The sequence below is a fragment of the Zosterops lateralis genome (assembly GCF_965231275.1).
Source record: "Zosterops lateralis genome assembly, chromosome: Z".
NCBI lineage: Eukaryota > Metazoa > Chordata > Aves > Passeriformes > Zosteropidae > Zosterops > Zosterops lateralis.
The window spans coordinates 81,560,581-81,571,192 of record NC_139800.1 but is presented as its reverse complement, the minus strand read 5'-3'; the positions used below and the strand labels follow the sequence as shown (position 1 = coordinate 81,571,192).

At 43.2% G+C, this 10,612-nt stretch overlaps 1 protein-coding gene across 1 annotated transcript; it reads right to left on the bottom strand.

Moving 5' to 3' along the window:
- Positions 1–7,103: 7,103 nt before the first annotated feature.
- Positions 7,104–9,696, bottom strand: LOC310923042 (TLR adapter interacting with SLC15A4 on the lysosome-like; the record flags this gene model as incomplete). The annotated part of the gene is made up of 3 exons (XM_083884101.1): positions 9,604–9,696; positions 8,259–8,384; positions 7,104–8,072 (listed from the first exon to the last, which is right to left on the bottom strand). Exon 3 carries the CDS (start codon positions 8,025–8,027, stop codon positions 7,104–7,106), a length of 924 nt encoding a protein of 307 aa, XP_083740227.1. The 5' UTR covers positions 8,028–8,072; positions 8,259–8,384; positions 9,604–9,696.
- Between the last annotated feature and the right edge of the window lie 916 nt (positions 9,697–10,612).

Genomic DNA, 10,612 nt, shown 5'->3' with positions numbered 1-10,612 from the left:
ATCCATGAGACACCTCCCACTATCCCAGGGAGCTCCAAGCTCCATCCCTTGGACACTTCCAGGGCAGCCACAGCTTCTCTGGAAAACCTGTTCCAGGGCCACACCACTCTCACAGGGAGGAATTTCTTCCTAACATAGAAAAAGAAATCACTCATTACTCTGAAGAAGGGAGAACAGTGCCCTTAATAGCAATTAAGAAGTAATTAAGAAATTATTTAGCCAGAGGTAGAGCAATGGAAACAGCTCTGAGCCTGGGCTCACATCCCAAGCCATCATATTTTCCTCTTTGTGTTGAAATATTGGGTGTTAAAGTTACAGGTTTGAGGACTTGTTCCATTTGGCAGCATGGAAAAGGAGTTCTGCCAACCTCCCTTTCCCCTCCAGCCCCAAATGATCCATTTTTTCTTTTGTTATTCTTGTGAAAAGCAGCAAAAAAGTTAATGCTCACCTACACTTCCCTTAAGCCAAAAATAAAATGTTTGCATCTTGGAGAGAGAAAAAGCCTTGCAGTGGGGAGTTCAACAGCATCCTGGAAACTGGTTTTGTCTGTAGAATCTATAGTTATTTAATGACAGAACCACAAAAAAAAAAAAAAAAAAAAAAAAAAAAAAAACAACAGAGCTAGGACAGAATTTGAGGAAGGTCAACAGGGAGGATAATTTTAAAATATGCTCCTTTTTCAAAGAAAGCTAGCTTATAAAATCATTAAGGTTGGGAAAGACCACCAAGTTCATTATCTATTAGCTACAAATAAGTCAAAAGCCAAAGACAAAATGTTTTTCCAAAGTTCTATGATAACAGAATTCACGCTGTTCCTCTGGTAATGGCTATTGATGTTATTGATCCACTTTTTCACATGAGCACCATTTGATCCAATGTTTATGGACATGCTTTCATTTTTTCCCTAATGTAATGCTCTTTCCTACCTTTTTCAGTCTTCAGGCTGGATTTTGATCCTCACAATTGTGCTGATGGGCACCTTGCTCCTGTCAAATGAGCGGGACTGGGAGAAGAACAGAGTTATTGTGGGATATGATACCAGTGACCAAAATTCAGGCTCCTGCAATAAAAACATGACATTCCTGCACAGTTTTCCCCAGGGAACACCCACCTCCTGACCATTACCCCATAAGTACCATGGTGGATTATCCCTGAAGGAGCTCTTGGCTTTCCCTAGGGAAACCTTCAGTGCTCTATGCTGACCTCTGGGACAGATATTTTGGGAGCAGCCAGGAGATATTTGGAAGGCACTCAGAACACCCTAGTGATGCTACCTTTTTTCTGGTGGGGTTTTGTTGTTGTTGTTGTTGGGGGGGGGGGGGGGGGGTTTGTTTGTTTGTTTGTTTGTTTTTTCTTTTTTTTCTTCTTTTTTTTTTTTTTTCCAGCTTACCCTAAAAAGCTTCAAACCACTCATCCCACTTCCCCTTCTGGGAAGGATTCCACCCGCAGCTATTGTGGGCAGCAAGAACAGGAAACCCCGGAAAACCCCGAGCCACCAGTGGGGTCTGTCAGCATATCACAGGGCACGGGGACACTGAAAAGTGACCTGGTGATGCAAGAAGCTGGGGAGCCTCGTGGGCACCCAGAGCCCAGGCAGGCTGAGGTTTAATATAACATCAGTGATCCCAGTCAAAAAAATCTGGGTTTAGGGAGAATTCAAACAAAATTACATTGAGCAGCTGGAATATTGATAAGGAACAAGTTGAAAGAATATATCTCAGCAGAGGTGTGAGCACATTGTGCCTCCTTACTAGTGAGATCTGGGATATGTATTTAATGGATTTCACCGCAGTTCCCATTTATTGGTTGCCCCCAGGATACCACACTCTGGTCCCACACATTGTCAGGAGAAATCCATGCTTTCCCTGAAGTTTTTTACCTGCTAGACGCAGCCTTTTGTTTCTCTTTGTGGAATGAACATAAGTAGGTGGCTATTTCCAAGGATGCCTTTGTTATATAAAAATATTCAATAAAACTGTCCCCAAGCCATTTGCCTGTGACCTGTCCTTGCTGTTTGACGGCTGAGCTGGAGCAGAGCCTGGGCAGGAAAGGGAGTTGTGCCGTTGGCCCTTCCCATGCAAACACAAGCACCAATATTTCCACACTCAGCATTTTACACTCTGATTTGTATAAATCTACGGTTTGCAACATGGATGATTTGCTTTCTATTCCGGCAAAGGGTTTTTTTATAATTCAACTACCAGGAAAGAAGAACAAAATTTGGTCATTTAAAAACTTCAAGGCAAGATTTTCATGAAATTAGTTTGTAGTTCTGTTCCCTATTCCATGACGTTCATAAACCTCACTCATTTGAAACAAAGAACCAACACAGCTTAAAAAAAGAAAAAAAGGAAAAAAAAGTGACAGCAGGTCTGGGAGTTCTCTAACTCATCTTTGTTAACTTTTGTTACCTCTCAGATTAGTAATTAATTCTCTAAATATCAACTTTGTACGGTTGAGCAATAGAGAAAGGGAATAAATGGTCCGTAGGCCTTAGAAATTTGGCAATGGAAAGCAGAAGTGTGTAATCACTACAGATGGAGAATGAGAACAAAAACCAGCAACACGGCAAATTAAGAAATTGTACTATTGCACAAAAATAGAATTTTTTTTTGAGTAGGATCAAGGATCCCTAAATAACAAATCAGAGCCCAGGAAAGGAAAGCCTCTGCATCCCAACACAGGAGTGAGAGGCAGGGCAACCCTTCCCACACCAGTGTGGGGAGACAGGGAGAAAAAAAATCATGGGATGAACTGGTTTGGGTTGGAAAAGACTTCAAAAGTCATCCAGTGCCACACCTTACCATGGGCAGGGACACTTTCCACTATCCAGGTTGCTGCAAGCCCCATCCAGCCTGGCCTTGGACACTTCCCGGGAACCAGGGGCAGCCACAGCTTCTCTGGGAACCTGTGCCAGGGCCTCTCCACCCTCACAGCCAGGAATTTCTTCCCAATGTCCCATCTCACTCTGCCCTCCAGAACAGGGAGCCATTCCCCCTTGTCCTGTCACTCTGGGCCCTTGTCCTTGTCCCCTCTCCAGCTTCCTTGGAGTCCCTCCGGGCACTGGAAGGGGCTCTAAGCTCTCTGCAGAGCCTTTTCTTTTCCAGAGCCCCCTCACATCTCCCAGCCTAGCTCTGTAATAGGGTTGATATTCCCAGAGAGTTCCATGGAGCCCAGAGCCCATATTTCAGCTTCACCCAACCAGAGCTACATTTAGGAAAGGTGCTGTTCCCACTTACCTTCAAGGAGGATCAGCAGTGGTGGGGCACAGAAAACCCCTGTGAGTCTCAGCTCTTCTTCTGGGGCTGGTTTTAGTCCCAGCTCATCAGAGTCCTGCACTTTCCCTTCTCCAGGGGAAGCTCCTCAGCTCCTGGCTCATCTTTCATTCATAAACACCACCAAATAAAGCCCCAGGAAAAGTGGTGAGATGCCACATTGCTCCCATGGCATTGCAGTTTAAAAGGCTGCAAAAATAGCAACAAACTTTCTCCTCCAAAGACAGCCCCAAACAAGCATCCCGAGGAAAACAAAGCCTTGATGGACACCGACCACACAGGATTCCCAACACATTTTGTACAAGCTTCCATGATTCGGCTCCACACACAAATTTCCCCCCACTTTGCTCCAGTTCATCAAATATTCCTCCAGATTTTTTGCCTTCCCAAGAGCACAGCCCACAAGGGAAGGGGAATATCCACAACCCCTACATGGAACAGGAAAAGGGAAGGTTTTCAACCTCCTGGGATTCACAATTCCATACTAAAACTCTTTTATTTCCCCTCAGAAGGGAGCCAGGATGGTTGATGTGGAAGGTTCATTAGCACCAGGCACTTATTTACCAAATGACCACTGACCCCCGGAAGTGATTTATATTCCCAACAGATTCATGGAATTATCACAAATAAATGAACTCAAAGGAAAAGCAGGCAAGGATTAAGTGGTGAGGATATTCTGGTAAAGAAAAAGAAAATTAGGTTAATTACAATCAAATATCTGATTTTTTTTTAATCTGGATATAAAACAGGATCAAAACAGAGCAAAAAAATTGGTTTTGTCATGCCCTGTATAAACTGGTGGAGAGCAAATAAAGAACACTTTGCTAAAAAGTAGATTTCAACCCTTTAAAAATAAATTAATATTTTACATCTTGGGAGAAAAATGAGCCACTCAGATTTAGTTTCATTTGTTTAACAAGCAAATGGCTTTTTCCTGATTAAAAGAGAGATGAGTGAAAAATACAAGTATTTAGTGTCTAAGATTTTTCTGATTGTCAGTCAGAATTTTAATCCCAAAGGGAAGGGTTTTAATGTTTTAAGTCCTTCTTGATTTTAAGTAGAATAGAGCATTAATTGATGGAAATTGTTATTCTGCACATCTGGGCATCCTTTTAATGGGAAATAATCATCCCTTCAGAGAAAGATGGACTTTGAGATTTCATTGCAAAATGATTGTAAAGCTCTGGAAATCCTGGCCTGGAAGGTACTAAAGGAAACCACCACTAGATATCACCATTTGACTATTTAATAAATCTCAGAAAAATTGTTAATGTGCAAAAATCCTAATTATCCTCCAGGTAGATGAAGTCACCTTCTAGAGGGGCTTAATTCCCACAACTGAGGCAGGCTGGGAAACATCCTGGCTACAGGATTAATTGGGAAAGTTCAAATAAAGAGTCCAGCTTTCTACAGGGTCTGGGTCCCAGGACCTGGTGAATATTCCTCTGTGGGAACACAGAATGAGAACTGGATACAAAGGTAAAAATTCCCTGCCAGCATTTCTCCTCCAACATCAGATTTTTTGGCATGTGGATACAAATCAGCTCCAGGCAGAATCTGGCCATGGATGTCTGCCCTGTAAAATATGGCACTGCTTTCCTTTGTAATGAAATCCAGCTGCTGCCCTTCAGCAGACTGGAAAAGCACCTTTCCAGGGATTTTCCCCATGGAATTTGAGTTCACTGAGGCATTTTTCCTCCTAGTGAAAATGGGCACAGCTCCAGTGCAGCTGATGGAGTTTTACTCAAAGTCATAATGGGACTTGGCGTCTTCCAAATATAAATAAAACCAAAGCAGGTCATGGATTGCAACATGTCAATTAAAATAAAAATCAATTAAAATAGTATCTAAGTTAGAAATAAATGTATTTATCTCATCTTTTTAGAAATTAACAGACTTTGCCCTTAAAAGGTATTCTGCAGCAACATCTTTCTTCCTACAGAGAGAAATTAATTTTGAGAAGTTACTTAAATTGTGGATTAAACCAGTCTAACAAATGCTGGGGGAGAAAGCACATGGATCATATTTTTCCAGGGGCAAAACTACATAAAATCAGTAAGGAAATACAATGTGCTTTACATTAACAATGTGCATTTACCTGCACTTCCATTTGTGCTGTGAAAACACACCTCATTGGGGTGGTCTCAGTTACCTATTTTCCTCAAAATACTGTTGTTACATGGTTTTGTTCTCATTTCAGCTAAAATTGTCCACATATTTAATAGAATTAGTTTTAAAATGAACTCTGGAACCAGTCCTGAGAAGGGATGGGATGAACACAACTTTGCGGTAACCCCAGGTTTTGCCAAACCCTCTTTATTTATGTGTTTTCTCCTCTACCACTCCATTTCTGTCCCAGGGATGGAGCAGCAGATCCATCAGGTGTTCTCCCAGTGCAGCAGCTGCTGCTGATCCATGGATCCCTGGGGCTGGGTCTGAGGTGAGCAGCAGAGCAGAGAGGGGCTCCTCCAGGACAGAAAACCACCGGAGTCTGGAGTTCAGGTTTAACCTCCGACTTCCTCATTTCCTGAGGAAGAACCTTGTGCAATTAACTTCTTTCCAGACTTTGGCATGAACTATAAATAGATCCCAGGGGGAAGCAAGGGCTGGGGCACGGCAGCACAAATGGCACGGAGCACTTCTTGCAACAGATAATTGCAAAGCCTTTGGCTACTGCTGCCCTCTGGAATATTTCCCCTCTCACGCTCCGTTAAATTGTTCTCTGCACCTCCACCAAGCAAATCTGGAGACCTCTGCCCACCCCTGGACTCCTCTGGAATTTAATGAAGTCATCTGGCCTCTTCCAAAGGACTCCTGGCTTGGTTTTGAATGTTGAGAAGGAGATTAATGAGACACACATGGAACTAGGGCAATGCACAGGGAAGCAAATCATCCTTTTACTCATGCTCCTAGAAAGCAAGGATGAGATTCAGGATTGCTTATATTCCTTGTACCAAGGTCAGTGAGAATTTTAGATCTGGCAATGACCAGGTTTTGGATGTGTATGAGTCTGATTTTATTAATTTATTTCCTTATCAGGAATTATCTTTCCCTGTCATTTTAATCAGGAGAGAGAAGTCCTTACATTGCCCACTCACTTTTCCCTCAGGAGCAGCTTCATCTCAGTCCTGCTGACATTTTCTTTGAGTTCAGAGGTGATTTTAAGAAATGCCCAAGAAATTAAGATTCAAACAAACAAAAAAACCAACCACAAGCAAAAACACAAAAATCTTTATTAGAAAAAAAACTTCTGCAGAGGAGGTAACAGTCCAATTCATCTGTCATTTTACAGTGGTGACATAATGAATAATTTCCAGCTGAAATATATGCTGAGAAGCAAGAGCAAGGGGAGAAAATGTGTTTGAGAGCTATTCAACAGTATTTCCATATAAAAATCTGCATTTAAATTTCCAAATGAAGATGCAGGCATTTTGCACTATTTTTTCAGGAATGCTGCAGTCATCTTTACTTGCTGATTTTGCAGAAAATTAACGTATGGATGTGGCACTTGAGGACACGATTCAGTGGTGCTGGATTAGTGGTTGGACTTGATGATCTTAGTGGTCATTTCCAACTTTACCAGTTCTATGATTCTACATATATTAGAAAAATATGATTAACTAGTATTTTGGAGAGAAATTGATTTCAAATTCTCCATTAGAAAACAGAAAACAGTGACCTTTACTTCCTCTGCTACCAAAGGGGTTTAAGACTTAAAACATTAATTTGAGCAAGTGTAGTGTGCATATGTTTTCATTTCCCAACCTAATCCTTAGAGTGAAGCATTCATACCTGAATCCCATCCCTCTCCTCAGCTGAGCAGCTCAGTCAGGATGTGAATTCCATCCTGCAGCTCCATTTAGCACCCACTGCATTGGAGATCTGGAGGTTTGGGGTGCTGAACTCGGAGCTGTTCCTGTTGGGAGCGTTGCGAGAGCTGAACAAAGCCAATGAGTGCAAAAGGGCTCCTCTGGCTTTGGAGGTTTCTATGTTCTGCTCCTGGGAGATCTGAACACTTATCTGGTCCAGGCTGTTCCTTATCCAGCTGCAGTTGAGGAGGTTTGTTATGGAACCACACCTGGCCAGGCTTTCTTCAAAAAACTGTTTGTAGAGCTCTGCCACTTTGGCTTCCATGTACTTGTTGAGCGTGGAGTTGGAAAGGGGCTCCTCACTGAGCATAAGGCTCCTTTCTCCAGCTTCATCTCCAGGCAGGGAGATCCCACTGGGCTTTTTGGGCTGCTCACACAGAGGGGACTGGCCCAGGGGAATATCTACGGAGAGCAGGACGGGGCCGTCGGGAAGCTCGTCACACACGTGGTCCAGGACACAGCCCGAGTCACACGTGTGGCCCCCCACATGGTCCCCCCCGATCTGCAGGTCAGGGTAGTGCTGGTAAATGCTGTTGCATGGCCAGGATCTGTACAGATCCACCTGGTCTAGGCTTCCTCCTCTCCTGGGGATACATAAAGCTGGGGATGGAGTTCCTTTAACCAGCATTTCCTGACCTTTTGCAGGCTCCTTTTCTATGGAGCCCCATCGGGGGCTGCTCCCGGCTTCCACTTTGCCGCTTCTGGCAGAGAGCTCCTCCCGCTTCTCACATCCATCAACAAAGCCTTTAATTTTTGGGATGTCTACAAGTTTCTGTCTCCAGATTCCCTCTTTAGCCTTTTGGGATGCAGGAGATTTGCAAGGCTTATCTTGATGACAGCTTTCATTATAGATGAGCCTCGTTAGGATGCCTTCTGCCAGCATGGTGACAAGTGTGAGCAACAGGGATCACCAGAGTTCCATGGAGCCCTGGGATGGAAAGACAGGCACAATACAACAACAACTATTATTCAACAACTACTCTAGAATAATTATATTACTATTATTGTTATTATTACTAATGAACAGTGCACTTCTTACAAAGACAGTGACTTTTCTTTCTCCCTCAAGCATTTATTTTTAGCAAACATTAAGCTGCATGCTTTTCCTCTTTACCATGTCCACAAAAATCATTCTGAAGATACAGGAAGGGCTTTAATCAGCTGCTTCATCTGTAACATCCCTTCTGCTCCCAGGTGTCTTCTGCATCGTGGCTACTTGAGACAGATTGCACTTTATGAGCTGTAAAAATCAGCAAAATCATTTTACTTGTCTGCATCAATACCATCAGTAATTAATCAATGTTTTCCACCACAAGACAACCATTTCCAAGAGCTAAAGAGGTGACACAGAAAGGAAATAAAGACTATATTCATATTTAGAGGTATTTCTGACTTGAGCATTCCTGTGAGGTGCCAAGGAGCTTCAAAAGAAACTGAGAGTTCTGCAAATATAATAAAACTGTATTCAAAATGCAGATCAAATGTGTTTAGAGTCCCTCTTAATGATGAACTTAAAAGATATAAATAGTTAATTTCCCTTCCCCAATAGTGATAATAGTGAAGACATAAGTGTCTCAAAATAATTTACTACACCTAATGATTCCTCATCATCCCTTTCCAATTTACCTACTGTTAAAATCAATGGGAATTGCCACATTAAGAGTCTGACTTGAGCCACTGCTCTTATGGAGGAATGGGAAACATGAACACAAGAAAATCATTCAGTTCTTCAAATATCCTTTAAATCTCTGCATAACCGAAGAATCCACACACCCAAAGTGTGCTTGTGGCTCAACACTTTTCACCATGCCCTACACCCCGGTATATCTGAAACTCACTACACTGAGTCACTTTTCAATCCCAGTGCTCCTTCTAGGAGATATCCTAAAACTTTAGTCATTTGAGAGATGGAAATTTTCACCTTCCCCAAAATTTACACACTGGCACAGCTCTTGGGTTTCTTTTTTTTTTTTTTTTTTTTTTTTTTTTTTTTTTTTTTTTTTTTTTTTTTTTTTGTGACACAGTTCCCTCCACGAAGCTGGAAGGAACACTGGAATTTCCAAAGCAGGCAGGAAAGGCAGCAGACCTGGCTATCTACAGAGTCATTTATATATGCAAAAAGCAGGGCAACACTTTCTTAAGCACTTAAGGGACTTGCTAAACCAATTTCCAAAGAAAGAAGAATTGGCAGTCTAAATCTTGCTAAAGATCCACGGAATTTGGAATGCTCTGTGCCTTGTAGGACATGGGTAACCAGTCCTTACCCTGCTCTGTGGGATCTCAGTGTACCCAGTCCCTCACCTGCTAATAAATTCTGGTTTATTGCTTTGAAAGTGCTCATGAAGAGCTAAAATAATGGTAATCTTGGAAAAACTGGTCTCCTCCAAATAAAATACGTGGTTCCTGTGTTCTGGAACCAAGCATAAGGAAAAGAAAAAGGTACAAAAAGCCCGACTTACCGAGCCCAGTGAGGTCCGAGGAGGATTTCCCCGAGCTCTCCCAGAGCTCTGCTGCTGCTGGGAGGGGGCAGATGGTTACACACTCTTTCCTCACTGCTCTCTGTGCAGAAAAAGCCTGACGCACTCATGATGCAGTTCCCCGGGGTTTTGAACTCCTAAAACAGAAGTGATCCCGCTGGGAGAGGGCGCGGTTTTTGAACACAAAAGGAGAGGGGTACATCTAAAAGAGGATGTTTGAAAATGATTTGAGACGTTTCTGGCCACAGTGCGACGCCGAGGAGCTGCTGACAGCCAGAACAGGGCAAGGGGAAGGAGCAGAGGGTCAGGGCTGTGCCGGGCAGAGCAAAATCGGAACCGAATTCCACCAACACTTCCACTGGCAGGAGCTCGGTGCTGCTCAGCTGACTTGTGGACTTACACCACTTCCCCTGTGGAAACGCGCAGCTTAATTTAGAGCCTTGTGATGTGCCACTGATGGGAAAGAAGTAGACAACTTCCTTTCACCCGGATTTTGATGAAATACCCTGTGTCTATGACATGCAAACAGGACAATGTACCAAGCTGAAAACAGCAGCCAGTGGACACCTCTGCACCATCATGTTGCCCATTGCCCAAACTCACTCTTTTACGAGCTCAGAAATTACCTGTGGCACATCCCAGGTGCCCCCGTGGTGGTTTTAGGTGTTCTCTTCAAGTCGAAGCCAAGCTCAGGCGATGAGCCACCCCTCCCCTCAGCTCAGGATCCAGCCCACAGACAGTCTGAAGAGTTTACTCTTGGTGGCTTTTCTAAATTTCCTATTTCTCAGAAGATAAAAACCTCCAGTGATGCAGAAGCTGAATCCCACCAAAGTACAAGTCAAAAGATTCTAAAATGACGCTGTTTAATGACAGCAGCAAGGCACTAATTATCATCCAATGCCACCCCCTGCCACGAGCAGGGACACCTTCCACTATCCCAGGTTGCTCCAAGCCCCATCCAGCCTGGCTTGGACATTTCCAGGGAATGGAG